Below are 20,900 nucleotides of genomic sequence, written 5' to 3'. Positions count from 1 at the left end.
ATTGCAATAGTCCAACCTAGAAGTAACAAATGCATGCACTAGTTTTTCAGTCGTTACTGCCGACGTGAATAACCATCTTACTGTATTTACTGTTTATCCTTAGCCAGCAGTTTTAAATAGGATTCAAAATCGCCCATTCTGGCCACGGGAATACATGTGACTATGGTTGCTGTTGTCGCTAACTTCATGTTTCTCAAAATGGAGCTGCCAATAATCAGAGTTGGTTTCTCAGCGGGTGTGTCGCTGAGTGGGGAGACCTTATTAGAAATGTGAACAGATTGGTGGTGAACCGTGGGCTTCTGCTTAAGGCTATGCTTCCTTCGGACAGTCACACAGCCTCCCTGATTTCCCATCCTGTCACTTTTCCTTTCTTGTCATGTAGCAATGTTAACAACTTTACACATAAAAGCTATAAAGCTCTTCTTTTCTACAATCAAGGTGTTCTCCTCAACTTTACACTTATGACTGCATGGCTGCTGTGGAGGTGCTAATCTTCCTGGCTGAGATCTCCTTATGCCTGAACTCTGGGGTACTACATTTCATAAGTGCCAATACTCTTTAATGCCTCTGCATATGTCATCTTATTCACAACCTTGTACCTCAGTACTTCTTTAGCTTGTTTCTGGACCACACATCCAGCATCTGCAGCATGCTATGCTCACCTCCACAATTGCAGCATTTTAACTTAGCATCATTATTACATCTTCCATAGTCATGTTCTCCTCTGCATTTCACACACCTTTATCTCCATTTACATTGTTGTGCTGTATGTCCCATTCTCTGACATTTTTTATTTTTATTTTGAAGGGATTTAGAGTTTAAGTATATTGTCTGTTCCACACTCCGGAACAGAAGGTGGCGGTAATGTACTAATAGCTGGATGCCAACCGCCGTAAAAAACAAAACAAAAAAAAAACAAACAAAACAAGAACAACAACAACAACACAACTTCTTCCTTCCGCAATCTCACCACACCAAAGACTACACCTCCCACTACGTCTTGCGTTGCCGACTGACGTAACGTCCGGTGGTGCTGTTGGCGGGCAGAACGGGATCGGTGCTGGTTGTCAGCAACGCTGAGGCTATTGTGTTATTCAACAGCAAAGCACATAGAGGGAAAGTCGATCCAAAGCACGCCACTCAGCCTTTTGGTAGTTTTGTGTCGCGTCTTCGGTTTGTTACTCGTCTACAACAGACGGTCAAATCACAGCGTTGTCACTCGGGCCTATCCTAAGCCCCTAAAAGCGCTCTGAAGCATTCTCTGTAAAGGTAAGGCTTATGTTAGCTGACGTTAGCTGTTGAGGGAACACACGCCAGCCATGTTTCCTTCTGGATGAAGGGAAGCAGGCCGCCCAGCTCATCTCATTGCTCGGGTATTGGTGAATTGCAATGTATTGTGGCCAAATCAAATTGAACGAAATTGTCCGAACTTATTTTGGCATTCGTCGATTATTTTATGCAGCGCGCGAGGTTACAGCGTGTGCAGGCATGATGTAAAAACTACAGCATGCTGGCTTCGACGCTTCTCTTATGAAACATCGGACGGAACAGCTTTGTTTACTGTTAAGGTAGAACGACATAACAAACCTTCAACTCTGAAATTGTATTAATTTGCCCACGTGTGTAGAGTTGCTATTGCCGCAGTGTGCGTTTTTCGGTAGATGCAGTCTGCAAATCACGCTCACTGTTATTCGGGAGGCATGGAGGGGGGCGTTTTCCTTAACAGTAACCACCAAACATTAGTTCAACTACACACAACACATATCAACTGAGGTTTTCAACATTTCTGATAGTCATCAGTTAAGACGCTTTTAGAACAACCAGCATACCTTGTTGACAAGTTAGCCAAAAAAGATGCACACTAGACGCCACGGGTCTCTACAGGGGTTAACTTGTGACAATTCCATCATGTGTAGCCAGTCCTTTCAATGATGGCAAAATCTGACTCGACATGCATACTAAGGTTTTTATCTTAACACGTGGCAGGTGCCCAGTGGCTCAGGTGGACGTACCTTGCCTTCAGTAGCAGTAGTTAAGTCGCCTCATTCATGTGCACCCATAACAGGATTACTCTATATAGTAAGATTAATATAATGGTTAAATTAAGGTGTTTGTAAGTAAGCCAAAAGCTGGGGTCATGTAAAATTAAATACTTAGCTTGCTGCCTTGGTTTCCGTGTTGTAGGTTGTAACATTTACATATTTAGCCAAATTGACCCAACGTTAAATTTTGTCAAATCTACAAGAGAATTTTTCAAAATATTTAAATGTAACTTTTAGGTATGCTGGTTTTGTTTTTCTTCTTTCTGGCAGTGGTATTTGGATCATTTGGCTTTCAGAGTAAATGGTAAATGGACTGTACATGCATAGCGCCTTTCTAGTCTTCCGACCACTCAAAGCGCTTCACACACTACATATCACATTTACCCCATTCATACACTGATGGCTAACTAATAATTCACCCCCACTCACACCGAAGGCACAGCCCTCATGAGCAATTTGGGGTTCAGCGTCTTGTCCAAGGACACTTCGACATGTGGGCTGGGAGAAGCCGGGATCGAATCGCAGGACCTTCCGATTGGTGCACGAACTGCACTACCTCTACCGCCTCCTGTCACTGCTGTTGAACACTTGTAATTTGGATAAAGTGTGTCTTTAAATGGCCATAAGAATGGTTTTGTGTTTAGGGTTTAGCCCATTAACTCAACATTGTGTATATATGATAATAGCATTGAAGTAGTTGGTTTAAGGGATTTATTTTTTATATTCTCAGAAAATCTCATGAAAACCAATGTGTTAGTCCATCTCTTCAGTATTTTGACTTCCCTACCCTATTTGTGCTCTCTCTCAGCTCCAAGACCATTGGTTCTTACTGAAAGCACTCAGCAGACACTCTCCAGATGTAATAGTTAAAGGCTCTCACAGTGTTTGTCAGAGCCAGTCCTTTGAACATTACAATTCTTTATCTGGTGACCCCTCCTCCTTTCTTTCCCTGCATACTCAGGTTTCAGCTTCTTTTCTCTCTTGCCGAGCCTAACATGGCTTCCCCTTGGCTTTTAATCTGGGTTGGACGGGGAGTCTGCAAGTCCAAGAGGAGTCTTTACTTTTCTCAGATTATAAATTGAAGGACTTAAGTAGTTTTTAAGACAGGAAGGTTTTTCATTTCGGCATCTGATAGGTCATCACTCCCAGAGTCATCACAAACACACAACTTCACAATTTTTTGAAAGCTGGGGACTATTGTCACATATGAATTAAAATCGCCTGCAACCCCTTTTGTTATATACAATGTGTTCTGTCCAATCACAGATGTAGTTTAGTCGTTACTGTTACATGGTATTGGCGTAGATACTGACCTTGTTAAGCAGATCAGGTGTTAGCCAGATGTGACTGATCCACATTAAATACATTTTTTTCATCAATGTCAATATAAAATTTAAATTTTACTGTACTTATTTTACTTAGGATGTAGTCCTACTTTCATTCAGTCATGGCAGGCCACCAACTCAGTTTGTAGCACCCTACCGTCCCTGGTGTATAATATTTCCTTTGTTTTGTTTTTTTTTAAATCACTGTATGTCAGGTATCCACTTGGTACTATCAGTAGATATCCTGGGTTCAGGTATCAGAACCAGAGAGAAAAAGTTGAATTGGTGCATCCTTAACCTACATATTGTTAGCATTTTGTTTAAAACTGAGCAACCTCAATTAAGCTGAAGCAAATATAGGCTGTGAGTAATATACAAGAAAACATGTCAAAGATGTGTTTTTTATGTTACAACAGAAGACAGAGGGACTTTAATGAACCCAGATCTTCATTGTGTTTGTCATTTGTTTTTGTGTTCTTTGGGGGTGCCATTACTGTTCAGAAATACCAGTTTCAGGTACGATCAAACAATAGCAATGTGTCAAAAAGTGGGGGCTGCTCATTAATTTCAATGGGGTACAGCGGCAAATGTTTACGGCATAGAAACGCATCAAAAAAGTTGATCCCGGTTCAACTTCTGCTGCAGCACAATCCATATCAGGTAGAATACCTTATGGTGTGTTCCTTTTAGCAAATTCTACTGTTAACCTTGCGGCCCAGCTCTAAGACAGTCAGTTGTTTGTTACTGTCATTCAGCTATTACTTTTTCTTATATCCCCTGTTAATCTGTGTGTGGATGTAGTTGTTCGTAGATAAAGGTCAGGTGGTCTTATTTTTTTGGTTTTTTTGGTGTTTGACAATTAATGTCAGATTTCCCTGTACTTTGTTTATTTTGCAGCTATTTTGGTGATTTTTATCAGGGATTTGATACATGTTTTTTTTTTTTTTTTTTCTTTTTTTTGTCAAAAATACATATTTTTTCCTCTTACCTGAAGTGCTTTTTATCCACCTAGATTGTTTTAGTGTGAGTTGCCGAGTTTTGGAAATACCGGCCGTAGAGATGTCTGCGTTTTGTGAAATATAATGGAACTATATGGCACTATATGGCTTGTGGTGCTCAATGTGCCAAAAAATCAATTAACTATTTTCTTTCTGCCGATAGTTCTTTCATGAAACTGCCCACAACAAGGTCTGTGGAAAAATATTTGGTTTTGGGGTGAACTATCCATTTAAAGACAAGACAGCTGCATGTTGCTGTACATATAGTTTGTAGCTCAAGAATTGCTGGCTGGTGGTCAGATCACCCGTTAATGTCTTTTAGTGCCTGCATTTTATTAGTCATTTCAGTTCTAATGCAGGAGATGCTTCAGTCTCTTAAGTCCTCAGGATTGGCCACCTCATACGCCCTTGGGTTTTCTCTATTCATACAGAGTTTGAACAATATTATAATATTTGAACATGCTATACTATAATTCACTTATCACTCTATTAGTTACTTTAACCCCTTTATCATTATCTCCACATGTTTCCTCTTGGGTCCACCAGAGGCGCCCTCAGCAGACTTCAAGCTGGCGACCGTTGCAGGAAAGAAGGGCAAGAAGGCTGAGGAGGAGGAGCAGCATGCAGCACCTGCAGCACCTGCAGCAGCACCAGCAGCACCAGCAGCGGTGGAGGAGGAGGAGGAAGAGGAGGAGTATGTGGTGGAGAAGGTTTTGGACCGCAGAGTGGTGAAGGGCAAAGCAGAGTTTCTGCTGAAATGGAAGGGGTTCTCTGAGTGAGTATGGATCTCCACTGAGGCAAAGCTTGGTGTTCTTGGCCCTGAGATATATTTTTCTTTTGGTAATTTAGGAAAAGTTTTTAGTTAAAAATTGCAAATAATGTGCAGCATAAAGTATCAGGATTGACTCATGCCCACAAAATTGAAAGTTTAGAATTTTGACATTAAAGTGTAACTGCGCCTATAAATTCTGCTAGCTCCCTCCCTCCCAGCATATTTAAAAAATGCAGCAGAGGTCTGCACAGGATAACCCCCGACCAGAGTGAGCAACAGAGAGCTAACCAGCCATGAGCAACTGCTGTCAGACTCTCCGTGCCCACGCTGGAAACACACTGGAGCTTTGACAGTCAGAAGCACATTCATGGCCCTTTGTAAAAGTTTCTGTGTGGTCAAGTGTTGTAGCTGAACTAATGTTAGCAGCTCAGAGAAGCTGAGATGCTCTCCGGTGAGTGTGTGTCTGTGGGGGAGTGTCAGTACGTAGCTGTAGCCCTGCTGTTTACCATGGGATCATCATCAAGGGAAAGAATGCAGTCCAGTGGTACTTCTACAGCCGTGAAAAGCACCAAACCACTGCGGCAAAATTGTAAAATACTAAGTAGAGGGTTAGTAAAAACTAGCATGAGCGCTTGTGAATGATGAGTCTCGATCTGCATATATTTAAACATAAGTGCTGACTCCCACTCAAAGACTGGGGCAGGGGGAGGTGGGTCAGCCACTTCTAATTAGAGGGCATTAACATTATTTTTATTATATAAATGTTGTGATGTAAATTAGACCCGAACGGATGACTCTGTGTCAGCGTTGCCTTGGAAGGTTCAGGGTGATTTAAAACAGTAGATGGCGTGTTAAGCCATTTTCAACCCATGAAATGCAGATTTTCATACATTTGGTAAGAATGTCAATATTAACACCGGCGCTGATGTGTTTCATCACAGTACAGTCATATAATTTAGTTTACAGCTCAAAAAACATGTTTAAGTATGCAGTACCTCTTTACAATACATCTCTGCAAATAACCTTACAAAATGACATTTTAAAAAAAGAAAGAAAAATAATTAGGAATTAAAAGTGAGAATTTATTACCGAATAAAGACTAACTAAACATCTTCCATTCATGTGTGCTGTCTGCACCCACCTTTCTAGTGAGGATAACACATGGGAGCCGGAAGACAACCTAGACTGCCCTGATCTTATCGCCGAGTACATGCAGAAACACAAAGAGAAGGAGGAGAAAAAGAAGGAGGGCAAGAGGAAAATCGCCAGTGAGGCCTCAGGAGACTCAGAGGAACGAGGGAGCAAGAGGAAGAAGGAGGAGGTGAGCTAAGGAGAGTGGTTGCTCCAGACTAAAGACTCCCAGCAGTCAGCCAGACCACAAAAAATTTGCGATTTGTTAACTAATCATATACAAAGTCTACACACAGGTGCTTTAATGTTCATTGCAGGATTTTCTCATACCTGTTGTTTCTTCTTTGGTCATGTGTTTTCTTGTTCTTATACTTCCTGTCTCCAGGGTGAGAAAGCCAGAGGTTTTGGCAGAGGTTTGCAGCCGGAGAGGATTATTGGAGCAACAGACTCCAGTGGAGAGCTGATGTTCCTCATGAAGTGGTGGGTCTTCACTGTCAGTTAAACTGTGCGTTAAACAAACAATACAAAATAGACATATGCTAATGGTATTTGGACCACAGTCGGGTCTCGGTTACAAGGAAATGAGAAGACCAGTGAAGATCTCCCAATCAGAGCCTATTTTCAGCCATGCAGTCATCGAGAGAAGCTCGAGTGCAAAGCTCTGTGTATAGCACACCCCATCCATATGGGGCTTACAATTGGGTTAGATAAGGCTTCATCACAGAAAGCATTGGCCAGGAAATATTGAAGCTGATTGATACACAGAACAAATCAAATGCAAGTGAAAGGTCATCCAAACTATGTAATTTTAAATTAAAAAGCCTCAAAAGTTTTGAAGTGCAAAAAGATAGTTTTCTCACCATGGAATACAAGGTTTCTTTAACGTACACGCACAAGGTTATTTTTCATTATACAAGCATCTTGAATTCAAGTAATTTACAGTAATAGCTTTTAGAGCTCCTAGAGCAGTGGTTCCCAACTGGTCTAGCCTCAACAGTCCACTAGGGGCCGTTTTCACATCTTACTACTAGGAGTTCTCCTAAATGGGCTAAAAGTTCTTAGCTAAGAGTTTCCTCTTAAGACCTATTCACAAAGCTGGTGAGACCAACTTTTACTAAAGAACTGAGAGAACCCCTAAGCTAAGAGAAGGGTTATTATTGGACCCAGTTGCAATGGATGGCATCATGTTTCATGAATTTGCTGGTTCTGCACCATAACCACGGCGGCGTACGCCTGTGGTGCGCCGAGTAGGTGGAGTCTGCACACCATTTAAAAGGCGTCTCAGCTGGCGCATATACTCAATTCAAGCGGCGAAAGCCTACCTAGACCACATGGCCCATAAACAGGTCAAGGGAGGTTGATAAGGCAGAGAACTGATGAATGTCATTCAGGTTTACGTAAAATCATATTGTGAACATTACTGTGCATGTTGGCAATTTTTCGTCAACTTGGAAGGCTATCATGGCTTTTACCTTGCAGGCCGACATGGTTTGTTTAGTCAGCTGACAATCACATGGTTGCGGCCGCTGTCTGACAAATTACACTCGATTTAAACAGTTTTCCCGGGCCTCACCAGTATGTGTTAAGCGGTGCACCAGCGCACTGAAATTATGGGGACCCACTCAATCACTGTCTACAGTGATTGGTTGACAGGTGACTGGGCTGGTATTCATCAATACACAAGAGTAAACTCTCACAAATTTCATATATGAACCAAAATTAAATATTCACTTATTAAGTATTGTATCGCCATGTAACAAATCCTCATACTTTAACAGGGTAATTCTACATATAGCACATTTTATCTGGAAATCGAGTGTGTTTGATAGACAGCTTGTATATCTTATTTTTTCCAGCATCACAGTAGCATTGAGTTGTGTAAACCATCATCTCTGGTGTTATTGGATTGTTTTGACTTGTTGGATTGGATCTTTATTAACACTCCGCCATCAAAGTATGTGTACGGGGGGCTAGCCCCCAGCCAATAACGGTGTGCAGGCGTCTGGACTCTAAAAACGTAGTGAGCAGGTTACATTGCTCTCTGTCTGTGTCATAGATGTATCTCCAGCGCTGCTACAGCGCTAAAACGAAGTCGAAGGTCGGGTCTGAGCTACACGCAGAGCAGAGAGCAGCAGACAGGCTGGCTCTTTCCTGCAGGGTTGTGTGATGGTGTGGGCGCTTTTTTTATTTTTTATTTTTGCTTTTGAATGTAACCGCCGTGAAACAATCAGAAAATAAGGTTTAAGTTATTATTCCAAAACCTTTGCACGACAAGACACATTACCTGCAGCAGCTGACTGATTGTGAACAGCTCTTACTGATTCAGAACTCCGCTGGACTACCTCTGACTTCTCTCAGAGCTACTTTTAGAGCTAAAATGCTTTGTGAATTAGATTACAAAAACATAGAGGTCATAAAGTTCTCACTAACATGCCTGCGTTACTTCTAACTCTGCCTCTTAGGAGCTGCTTTTAGTTCTAGGGTGTTTTGTAAATATGACCCCAGGTCACTGTCCACACCTACACCATCTTAGTACCTATTCAGTTTTATTCATTGCTGCCAACTCTGTGTGGAGTTTGCGTGGCTGAGCAGTGTGGAGGAAAAAATGCAGGAGAGAAAGAGAAAATGTGGAGTCTAGAGGGAGTGCATGAAAAGGAGAAAAGCCCTGGAGGAAAGTGCAGCTAAATGCTGCAAAATTACAGATATGTTAGCGAGCAAGGTTCATTGTTAGTGTTTTAAACAAAAAAATGCAAACAGGGCCACCCTCTGCATGTCATAAATCACCCTTCCCAAGTTGATTCTATGTTTTAAAAAATGTACATAAAAAAATATTTCACCAAAACAGTCACAGTATATTTGGTTTAGTGTGAATATGTGGAGATTGGCCTGGGCTGACGTTATTTAGATTTATTATTTAATGTTGCTGTTTACCCTAGCTTCAGTAACCATCCAAAGTGAGCTTAGCTACTTCAGCTTTGTTTTGCCCAGAGGCAGCGACGACACACTGCATTGGAGTTTGCTGTTATTTCCATCCATCTATTTTATCTGTCAGTGGATTGAAACCAAGGTATGACCTTCTAGCTGTGAGGAGACAGATTTAACCACAGAGTTGCCCTTTGCTTTTATTTCACATAATGATAACTAAAATCGCATTGGATTGCATTAGAGGTGTACCTAATAAAGTAGCCACTGAGTGTATTCTCAAACTTGTGTTCAGCCTGTAGTGGAGCAGCAAGCTTCTCCTCAGTCCACTACAGTCAACAGATGTTCAAGGTGAAGGTCAGTTGCATTGTGAAGTTGCAGGTTGTAGCGCCGCTACTCACTAGGAAGTGAAAAACAGTATTTTAAAATAAAAGCACTGTTCTAGAAATTCACTGCATTTCAAAGTAAAGTTTTTTGATAAAGTTGAACTACATCCTCACAACCCACTCAGAATTCACCCACCAGTTGGGAACCACTGTCCTAAAGAACAACTTTGGCAGGTTATCCTGTTAATTGCTAGGCTTAAACCCTCAGTTTGTTTTTATTGTTGTAGGAAATAAATGGTGAAGAGCCTATTGTCTAACACCGTTCTCTCTCTTTTGCGCTTTCTCTTTACCTCCCTGTGCCCCGCTTGTTTCTCCTATTGTCTTTTCCTCCTTTTTTGTTCTTGCTTTCTTTTCCCCTCTCTCTACTCCTCTTTCTGTCATCTATCTCTGTCTTGCATGTTGTTTCTCCCTTTCCCCTCCTCTCTACTCCCATACCTTTTCTCTTGAATTAAAATTAACAGGAAGAACTCTGACGAGGCCGACCTCGTCCCAGCCAAGGAGGCCAATGTCAAATGTCCCCAGGTGGTCATCTCTTTCTATGAGGAGCGCCTCACCTGGCACTCTTACCCCACAGAGGAGGAGGAGAAGAAAGAGGAGGAGAAAAAAGATTAGATGAGCGGAGGAGGAGGTGGAGGTGCAAAGAGGAAATGAAAGGAAGTGTGCAGGGCAGGAAAGCAACTATATGCTGGTGAACAGTTGTCCAGGTAATTGATTCTAGCAGCCACTTTGGCAGCGAAGTGGAGAAAATCCCAGATCATTGGGATTGAACTGCCAATGTAGCTGACAGGAAAGAAGAAGTTTGTTTTCCTGCCCTGAAAGGAGACGGGCGTCCTTTCCTCAAAAGATGCTCCCACCTGTATCTCGACTGAAAATGTACTTTTTTTTTTAAAGAGGTATGTTGACACTTAGTCTGTTATATTAATGTTTTTCCCTCACCAAGAACGTGTCACTTGATGGGCATTGGTGCCTTTATTCTGCTAGTATTCCTCCTTGGCGTCACAAGCTGAATATTGAACTGAATACAGTGAAATTACTATAAAAGTGTTTGTCTGCTATATTTGGTGACAGGTGCCTGGTGTTAGAAATACAGGAATACAATACAAGCTGTCAAGCTACCTCTTTAACATGTCCATTCATGTGAGAAGCAAGCTGAATGCTTGACTGTGGCTGGCAAGTTTGTCTCTCCTCCCAATCACCAGTCCTCATTTAGAAGTCCTGTTTGAAAGATGAAAGTGGCAGGTGAATTATGGCGGCTCGGAGAGCACAAACTTCCCTTCCTGCTTTGTCAGGATACATTGGAGGGAACTTCTTTTGGAGGGGAATGAAGTGAGGCATGGTATTATGGAGGAGTGAAAGAATGGATACAAACCATTCATCTCTTTCGGTATCTGTTCTCTTTGTGCCACCTGGGTTCTCATTATTGCCGACTTAACAACTCTCTTCTTGATTTAAACTCTCAAACCCCAAATGTACATTTGTACAGTCTACATGAAAAGACCAGTAGTCGTTGGCTTTGGCCTTACATGTCCTACCAGCCAATGTGGCAGCCAACCAGCCAGTGTTCAAATGTCCTGCAGTTGTCTGCCAAAAGTTTTTGTTTTTTTAAAAAGCTGACAAAATTAGCAGTTATGGATGATGCTGCTGCCCAAAGCTTGTACTTAGCTGCCTGCTATTTGTTTTTTTATTAAAATGAAGGAACAAGTCTGTATTTTATCAAACCATTAGTTGAGGTATTTGTGCTGATTTGGTGGTGGTTCATAGCTAAACCTGTAGCTTTTCTGTGAATTTAAAACTGTCCATCTGCTGTATTTCACAATCATATGTGTTATAGATATTAAGGTATATATTAGGACATTGCACTCTCCCAATGCGTTTTGAGTTAGTCTTGGTATTTTCTTGAACACAGTCAGGACTACATGTCATGTGGAAATACTATCAATTCACCAGACATTTTCACTGCTTGACTAGGCCACAGTATTTATTTAGTAGGAAGTCAAATAGTTGCCTGCCAGCAAGGCTAGAAGAAAAATTGCTACTTACAGAAGTAGTGAACCATATGTGTAAGTGTACGACTTGAGTTCATTCCCTGGCAGCTGTAACTGGTTTGGTTCCCAAACTTCTCATGCCGGTTTAGCAATTTTATGTAGTTACTTTTTAATGGAACTAAGGCTGGTTGGTTATCTGCCAAAGTGGCTGGTAGAGTGTACACACAGCAGCTAAGTCAGTATCTGGCAGGTTGTCATTTTTTCACACTGCTAGATTGATGGGCACACTGGATGACTTCAGTTGAATTTTGAAACTTGATTCTCATCAGTTATTGTTGCACTGGTTCAGGCTCAGTGTTAGGAGTGGAAGTCCAAGGCTTATGTCAAACCAAGGACTCGTGCCTGAAGAAACTGAGATGCCTTTTAACCTATAAATTAGAGGGGCAAAGTGTCAAACCAACTGATGATCATTCAGACAGAAACACATCATATAACTAGAATGGACACTGTGCTAAACTGAGAATCTGCAGGTTTCCACTTATGCCAAACACCGGTTGAAGGTGTGTTCAGCACTGAGCTCAGCTGTTTGGTGCTTAGTTGGAATGAAATTCTGCAGGCTCTTGGCCTTTCTATACAGTTTCTTTTCCCTTATTTTAACCTAGCAGAGCACCACTGTCCAGCTAAAGTTTTTTTTTTTTTTTTAAATGCATTGCTTCTGGAAATCTGGAAGTGTTTTTATAAAAGCAAGCCCGAGTTAATGTCTCTTCTTATTTACAAAGTAGAGCTATTGTTTATGACACCAAATTGCAAGAGTAGGTAAACAAGCATGCTTGATATATTGAGCTGCTGTAAACAAGCTTTACTGATGGATGATCATCAAACATGTTTCCCTGGGAAATAAAGGCACCTCCTCTAACTTGGTGTAATAAGTATAAGTGCTCTCAGTCTAAACACGCCCCAGTCTGAACCAAAAGTTAACTGTCACAGAGTGAATTAACAGGTATTGGCCAAGAGAACTATCAATGTAGGAATTGACCAGCCATATGTCATTGAATTATCAGCTGTAGTCTGCACATTCATCAACTGTGGCTGATGGTGAAAGTGGCTTGTTAATTCTTACACAACCACTTTGGCTGATAAGTGGAGGTTTCTTGATGAGAACGCGGCTCTGTCACTCAGTAGATATATGCTCTGTAACAAACACAACTAGGTTTTACTGCTAATGGAGGAGATGATTGACAGTATGTTTTAAAATCTTAATTTCCACTTTTTAACCATCACACATACTCAGCCACGTGTTTTTTTGGCTGTATTATTTTAGCTTGCACTGGCCAGGCAACACTCAAGACATGATGATTCAGCAGAGTATTCCTTGGTTCATCTTGCTTGCAGACCGTCCTATGTTTAACACACGTTTTGATATTTGCATAAATAAAACAGGATAGAACTTTTGAATTCAGCATGATCAACATGACCGCTTCATATGAGAGGTCTTTCTCTGGTGTTTTCTCTGCTGCGTTTTGTGTTGAATGTAGCCCGGCTGTGCTTATTTCTATGTATACTGTATTAAAGTTAGCATAGTAGCTTCCTCTGTTAGCAGACCCAGGTTAGCTAGTTCAAATTCCCTTTCTCTGAACTGTTTGCTTTGGGTGGCCTTCTGCTGCTGGACATTTATCAGAGAACTCACCTTAAAGAGAAAATCCTTATTGTAATGCAACTCCATTGTCTCTTTTGCTTCACCTCGCACTGCCTCATGTCACAACCCTTGAAACAGCAGCTATTTTTAAATGTTTACCTTTTTCTTACAGAATGATCATTTTAATAAGCCCTAAGCCCTAAGCCTCAGTTATGGAAGACGTACAAGCTGCGTAAAACAGTCCCATTTTTGAGACGAGCAACCACAGGTTGTGTAAGCATAAAAAAAATCCTAACCAAGTACTTCATACAACAAAGCCAGATGATGAAATGGAAAGATGCTCATTACACACTTGACTGAGACCATCTTGGTGATGTTTTTGATCTGTACTGTTGTCTTGAGAGGCTGAATTATGGATAAATGTGTGTGATTTGTTTCTCTTTTTCAAAGTAGGTTGGGTCAGCTGTAAATGGAGTTTCTAGTATTTGAAGTCAAACCTCTCTGACTCTAAAATAGCTGTGCTGATGCTATTACTACTGTATGTTAGTATCTATATGCTGGGTCTAAGCCTACCCTTTCGACTTGTCTGTCTTCAATTAAATATATTCAGTAAAGTTCCTGAAGATGTTTTATTTTTCTTCGAACTTTTGGCCTTCGGGACTTATTTCTTCACCATGTACATCAGTATTATGAGTAAAATGTCCTGCACTCTGACAGCCTTCTGTTGTACCTCACCATTGACAGGAAGGGATTGAATTAGCTGCACCTGGGTCTACTACTTAGCTTTTCTAACTTGTCTCTGAAACTTTTCTCTGTATTTAGCGAATTAGCTAGTGTTGTCCTGTTGCATGTTTATTGATTTCCCTTGCAATGTCACTGTCATGGCCGATCTACTTTTAATTGTCTGTTTTGGACAATAAAGGTTTTTCGTTTTCGTAGCTACTTGTACTTTGGTGTCTTAATTAGTCCTTTTTTATTTTAATGACACAAAAAGATAGGTCTAACTACTAAAGTTATGTGAGCATTTCATAAGTTGTGTGATGGCTAAAACCTTTATTTTGTGCTGCCAGTGGGTCCTTTGTGTGCACTCAGCCCAACAAACACCCTGGCACCTGGTGATACATCCACACAGCCAGCTGCCAACAACCAGCTCTGCCCAACCCAGCCTCCCTCCATCTAGCCTGAAAAGGAAGCCCCACAAGTGGTCCTGCTGGCTGACTCTAATGGGAAATTCCTTGACCACAAACAAGCTTTTTCCTGCTAAGGAAGTGCAATCTAAACGCTGCAGCACCACAGGCCAGGCAATTAAGCTTTTGAAAAAGGAGACCCTCAAGAGCCCTCAATGCCTGGTGATCCACACAGGAACAAATGACCTACACAGCCTCTGTAAAGACACTGCTGAGGCAGTGAGGAAGAGGACAGAGCAGGCCAGTAGGGAGTTCCCTGACACCTGCGTTGTGGTCTCCACCCTGCTGCCTAGGACAGACACCCCTCGTGTCATCCATGACATTAATATGGAGATCAAAAGAGTATGTGCCAAGATGTGGTTACCCAACCATTGGCACCTGGGACCTCTATGATGGATTCCATCTACACAGAGAGCGGGTGAAGATATTTGCAAAGACCCTCAAAGACACGGCCCTGGGACGCAATGCCCCCACCCCCTCCTGTACTACAAGCTTTAGCGACCATCCCAGAATCATCAACCCACAGGGAAACAACCATGTGTTTGATCAGTCTCCCCCTGTTTACCACACCAACCATCACCCATCGGAACAACCTTGACTCTGAAATAAATCAAAGTGGCAGGGAGGTAGTGTATTTTAATGCCTGAGGCTACAACGGTAGGTTCAGAGGGGACTCTTCAGGGAGATTCACACAAGATTGAAGTAAACAGGTCTTGACAAAAGGGAACCCAGTAAGCTGTATAAATCAAATCCTACTAACAGATTGTTACGAACAGACAAGCAGTGGACACCAAGGATACAGAATGTTCTTAGCTTTTAAGTCTAGTGTAGTAGACTATGCAATCACTGATATGACTATCAGTGCATTCACTGTAAGGCAGCAATCCCCTCTTTCAGACCACAAACAAATGTGTTCTTCAAACTCAGGTAATTAAGTAAAGCTTTATTTGCATAGAACTTTAGAACACAGTTACAAAGTGCTTCACACATACACCGAAAATATAAATGAATAGATAGTTACATTAAAATACAAAAACACAGCACAAAACCAAACTGAAACAAACAAAACATAAGACGGATGGAGATCTATGAAAAGGCTTACCTATAGGGATGGGTTTTTAGAGGCCGCTTAAAGTAGTCCAAAGATTCAGCAAATCTCATAGTTTGTGGAAGATGATTCCAGAGGTTTGGGGCTACAACAGCGAAGGCACGGTCATCTTTTGTTTATAGGTTGGAGCGGGTGCTGGATAAAAGATTTGAGGATCTGAGCGGTAGAGAAGTGGAATGAGGAACAAGGAGATCAGAAATGTAACTGGGGGCAAGGTCATGCAAAGCCTTATATGTAATCAACAAAATCTTGTTTATTCTGGATTTTACAGGAAGCCAATGTAGGGATGCAAGAACAGGGGTAATGTGGGACCGACTGCTAGTTCTAGTTAGTCTGGCAGCTGTGTTTTGGACCAACTGTAAATGATTTAGAGCATCTTGACTGAGGCACGAGTAGAGGGAATTACAATAATCTAGACGGGAGAAAATTAAAATGAACGAACAGTTCCAGATCCGTAGAAGACAAGATACATCTGATTTTAGCGATGTTTCTTAGCTGAAGTAAATAGGTCTTGACAAAATGGGAACCCAGTAAGCTGTATAAATTAAATCCTACTAACATTGTTACGGAACAGACAGGCAGTGGACACCGAGAAGGATACGGAATGTTCTTTATTTAGATGACAGCCTGAGTGTCCTAGTTTATATCTAGGGAAGTCCGTAGGATGGAAGACTCACTGGAGACAGGAGATCGCTGGAGAATGGGATATAGGCGTTATGTCGATTGGTATGGAGAGTCCTGGTCGCAAACGAGGTCTGACTCAGACTGAGGTGAGTGCAGGGTTTTTATGTGCTGGCTGTGATTGGGAGCTAATGGGGAGCAGGTGTGGATGATTAGTAGCTTGTGGAGCCTGGAGTATCTGTGACAGTACCCTCCCTCCACGGCCAACTGCTGAGAGCTGGAAGCTGGAGGGGGGAACACCCTGGAAGCCTGCCCCGGAGGGGGGCAACGCCCTGGAAGCCTACGCCGGAGGGGGGGACCCTCTAAAACCTTGAGGCAAAGGCGGGGACCATCTGGAGGCTGGTGAACCAGATCAAGGGCCTGCGGTTGAACCGCCGGACAGGGAACCGGTGTCGGGACAGCAGGACAGGGAGCCGGCGAAGGGATGACTGGCAGTGGAGCGGGCTGGACCCGTGGTGTCTTGGAGTCCGGAACCTGCCATTCTGGCCGAGAAGGAGGGACGACTGCTGCGACCCAGCCAAGAAAGGAGGTGATTGCGATCCAGCAGGGAGTCCAGGGAGCTGGTGCGATCCAGCCGGGAAAGGAGTTGACTGCGACAGTCTGGCAGGGAGTGATGGCGGCTGCAATCCAGCAGGGAGTGATGTGTTGGGACTTGGGACGGCCGCGGCGCCGGAACTGGAAACGGCAGTGGAGTAGGCTAGCAGCTTGGAGGCGGAGGCGGAGCCGGCGAGCAGTAGGGCGGCGGAGCAGGCGAGTAGCTTGGAAGCAGAAAAGGCGAGTAGTTGGCCATCAGAGCTCTGGTGCAGGCAAGTATTGGGTCGGTAGACTGAGGACTGGCTGAAGAATTGAAGACTGGCGGGCCAAACTCCTTCCTGAGGAGTGTTGCGAACCTCATCTCGTGCCCATAGGGATCCCGGGATGCTCAGCAAAGTGCCGGGCCGACTAGCCGGAGAACAAAGAAGGCCACTTTGGATCGTTCGGTAGGAAACTGGTGTGGATACAACTTGAAAACCAGGCAACACCTCACCAAAAATTCCTCGCAATCTTCTGCTGAGCCTGAGAAGGTTCCTAGTTGCGTCATCTCGCTATCAGGTAGAGGTGGTGATGAACGGGTGAGGAGATATTGTTGAACTATATCCTCCAGGTCCAGGAAGGATCAATCGGGGCTCGAGGCTGTCATCCTTTTGGTAGGTCCGACCTTCTGTTACGGAACAGACAGGCAGGGGACACAGAGATGGACACAGAATGTTCTTTATTTAGATGACAGCCTGAGAGTACTAGTTTACAGCTAGGGAAGTCCGTAGGATGGAAGACTCGCTGGAGACAGGAGAATGGGATATAGGCGTTATGCCGAGTGGCATGGAGAGTCCTGGTCGCAAACGAGGTCTGACCCAGACTGAGGTGAGTGCAGGGTTTTTATGTGCTGGCTGTGATTGGGAGCTAATGGGGAGCAGAAGTGTGATTGGGAGCAGGTGTGGATGATTAGTATGTTGTGGCGTATCCGTGACACAGATGGGCCCAAGAAAGTGGAGACAAATTTATCATGGCCTTGAACTGACCTGATCTGATGAATGACATATCAGTAAATAATCAAAATCAATATGTCCCTACCAGAGATGGTGTAAAAAAGCCCATTGATGATATCAATATGATATTTAATAAGGCAGCTATTAAAGCTAATCTTATAAAACAAAAACGGAATTCAATTTTATTTATATAGCGCCAATTCATAACAGAAGTTATCTCATTGCACTTTTCCTATAGAGCAGGTCTAGACCATATTCTTTATAATATTATTTACAGAGACCTGAAATCTGTACAAAGACATACCAATAAATCTAATTCATTCAGAGTAATGTACTATAAAAGAAAAACTCCAAACATTAAAGACAACCAAAAGCCCCTTGATTTCCCTATTACTTGGGAAGAATTGACCTCAGACAAAGTCTCTCCAGCCAAGAAAAGCTTGTGGTCCGGACAGCATTAAAAATGAAATACTCAAATGCAGCACTCCAGAGACACAGGGTGCAGTGTTGAAGTTGTTCAATATTATACTACAGTCAGGATGTTTTCCTGACATCTTGTGTAATGGGCTCATTTCCCCCATTCATAAGAGTGGGGACAAATCAGACCCTGGTAACTACTGTGGCATCTGTGTCAGCAGTTGTCTAGGTATACTATTCTGTAGTATTCTAAATAAAAGAATACTAGATTTTCTTGAACACTCCATCTTGAGTAAAAATCTAATTGGCTTCCTCCCAAAACACCACACCACCAACCATGTATATAGCCTTCACACTAATACTAATTTAAAATGTTTTACACCAAACAAAATTTTTTAAGATATTCACTTGTTTTATTGACTTCAAGAAAGCTTTTGACTCTATTTGGCATGAAGGGCTCTATTACAGACTTCTACATTGTGGTTTAGGGGGCAAAATGTATGATCTGGAAAAATAGGTGTGCTGTTAAAATTGGAGACAAACAAACTGAATTCTTCACCCAGAGAAGAGACGTTCGTCGGGGCTGCAATTTAAAGGTCCAGTATGTAGAATTTAGTGGCATCTAGCGTTGAAATTGCAGTTTGCAACCATTTCAATACCGCTTGCATCACCTTCCCGTTCCAATCATGTAGGAGACACTATGGTGGCCGCGAAAAAAACGAAAGGCCATATCTAAAGCCAGTATTTGGTATGTCCGTTCTGGGCTACTGTAGAAACATGGCGATGCAACATGGCAGCCTCCGTGGAAGGAGACCCGCTCCCTATGTGGTTAAAACGGTTTAATCTAAGGTAATGAAAACACAACAATCCTTATTTTCATGTGATTATACACTGATGAGAACATATTTATGAATATTATATTCCATTTCTGCCTCCTAAATGTTACATACTGGACCTTTAAGTCTGACTTTATTTAATGTGTCTATAAATTAACTTGCTTTACAGTTGGATCAATGTGCTGCTCCTTGCCTCTCCCTCCTAGATAGAGAGGTGAAGTCCCTATTTTACGCTGATGACCTTGTCCTACTGTCTCCTACTGAACAAGGACTACAGCTGGGCATAGTAGAAACGTACTGTCAGAACTGGGCCCTGGCAGTAAATATGAAGAAAACTGTCATGAGTTTTCATGTCATGAACGCCCCAGATGTCAGAAGAACAAATACCAATTTAACATAAATAATATCATTAAAAACAGTATGAGTTATACCTACCTTGTTATAGCCATAACAGCATCAGGGAGTTTCAACATGGTAGTGAAAAGAAAAAGCTTAAAGAGCTCTAAATGCAGTTAAGCGAAAATAAAAATTTGGCTTAAAATATTTGATAGTGTCATCCAGCCCATTGCGCTATATGGTAGAGAAGTATTGGGTCCACTCAGTCATCATGCCTATACCCGTTAGGACAAACATCCAACAGAATCTTTACATGCAGAATTCTGCAGATACATTTTACACATACACAGAAAAACACCAACCTGCATGTAGAGCAGAATTAGGCAGATACCCACTGATAATTAACATTCAAAAGAGAGCGCTCAAAGTTTTTAATCACCTTAAAGCCAGCCCCCTAGACTCCCTCCATTCCAAAGCCCTCCAAACCCAAGAGCTGAGCCCAAAAAGAGTCCCCTATGTCAGTTGGTGCTGAGACTAACTGCCCCCTCTCAGACACACTCTGACCAGTCTCACAACAACACTGCTTTCCAAACACCAGAGTAAACCAAATTATAACACAATGTAAAGAAACCTATTTGGAACACTGGAAAAAAGAAACTAAAAGCCTAAATAGATCAAAATGTTGTCTGGCCCTAAAAAGAGATTATGAATTAGAATATCTCTCTACTGTCAGAAAAAGAAAGCAGAGACAGATCCTAACCAAGTACAGGCACAGTGACCACAAACTGGCAATCGAAAAAAGACACAAAAAATCATGGCAACCAAAAGAAAACAGAATATGTGGTCACTGTTCGACAGGTGTGGTTGAGACATGCCATAACCTGAGGGACAGTGAATGACCTAGACACACACACACACACACACACATTCATAAAAAAATAGTGCAGTGTTTATGTAGTTTTCACTTATTTATATTTGTATTTTTTAACTGCAAGTCTACAATTTTTATGATGATTATTATTATTATTATTATTATTATTATTATATCTTATCTGTATATATTTTAATAGCACATTTCGTCTGTTTATGTACATGTTTTTGCTTCACCCATGCTTTGGCAATGTTAACGTCTGTTTCCCATGCCAATAAAGCCCAACTGAATTGAATTGAAAACAAAAAATGAAGAAACAAGTATGTCAGAATTGTACGTAGGTACAGTACTTGAGCAAATGTACTTACTTACTTTCCACGACTGCATTTTCCTTATTACAGCCAACATTTGACTGTGCCAACCCTTCCTACAATTCCCAGAATTCACTGCTAAGCCTGCATTGTGAGATCGGCAAAGAGCATTTTGTTTGTCTAGAAAGAAAATCTAATGAAACTTCATTTGACAATAACATTGAGAAAACCAATTCTGACCTCTATTTTCATTGGTCCAGCTCATGTGTTGTACCAGTAGCTTATGAGCACCTAATCACAAAAACATGGCCACACGGTATTTCCCAGTTTAACAAATAAAATTCAGTTTTATTTATATAGCGCCAATTGATAACAAGTTATCTCATTGCACTTGTCCTGTAGAGCAGATCTAGACCATACTCTATAATAT

The 20,900-nt window shown here is 42.0% G+C and overlaps 1 protein-coding gene across 1 annotated transcript; it reads left to right on the top strand.

Annotated features, from left to right (window-relative positions):
• Positions 1–981: 981 nt before the first annotated feature.
• cbx1a (chromobox homolog 1a (HP1 beta homolog Drosophila)) lies at positions 982–14,135 on the top strand. Its single transcript, XM_044182213.1, has 5 exons — positions 982–1,269; positions 4,912–5,140; positions 6,287–6,458; positions 6,654–6,748; positions 10,038–14,135. Exons 3-5 carry the CDS (start codon positions 6,348–6,350, stop codon positions 10,186–10,188), a joined length of 357 nt encoding a protein of 118 aa, XP_044038148.1. The 5' UTR covers positions 982–1,269; positions 4,912–5,140; positions 6,287–6,347; the 3' UTR covers positions 10,189–14,135.
• The last annotated feature ends 6,765 nt before the right edge of the window (positions 14,136–20,900 follow it).

Source organism: Siniperca chuatsi, linkage group LG21 (assembly GCF_020085105.1).
Source record: "Siniperca chuatsi isolate FFG_IHB_CAS linkage group LG21, ASM2008510v1, whole genome shotgun sequence".
NCBI lineage: Eukaryota > Metazoa > Chordata > Actinopteri > Centrarchiformes > Sinipercidae > Siniperca > Siniperca chuatsi.
Note: the sequence above shows the minus strand (reverse complement) of the source record. Positions and strands in the feature narration are given on the sequence as shown.

Bases quoted from the DNA above. Each gene is read 5' to 3' on its own strand.
- cbx1a (XM_044182213.1), top strand. From the start codon at position 6,348: ATGCAGAAACACAAAGAGAAGGAGGAGAAAAAGAAGGAGGGCAAGAGG. The intron at 6,459-6,653 runs GTGAGCTAAGGA...TCCTGTCTCCAG, and splicing joins GCAAGAGGAAGAAGGAGGAG to GGTGAGAAAGCCAGAGGTTT. The intron at 6,749-10,037 runs GTGGGTCTTCAC...TAAAATTAACAG, and splicing joins CTGATGTTCCTCATGAAGTG to GAAGAACTCTGACGAGGCCG.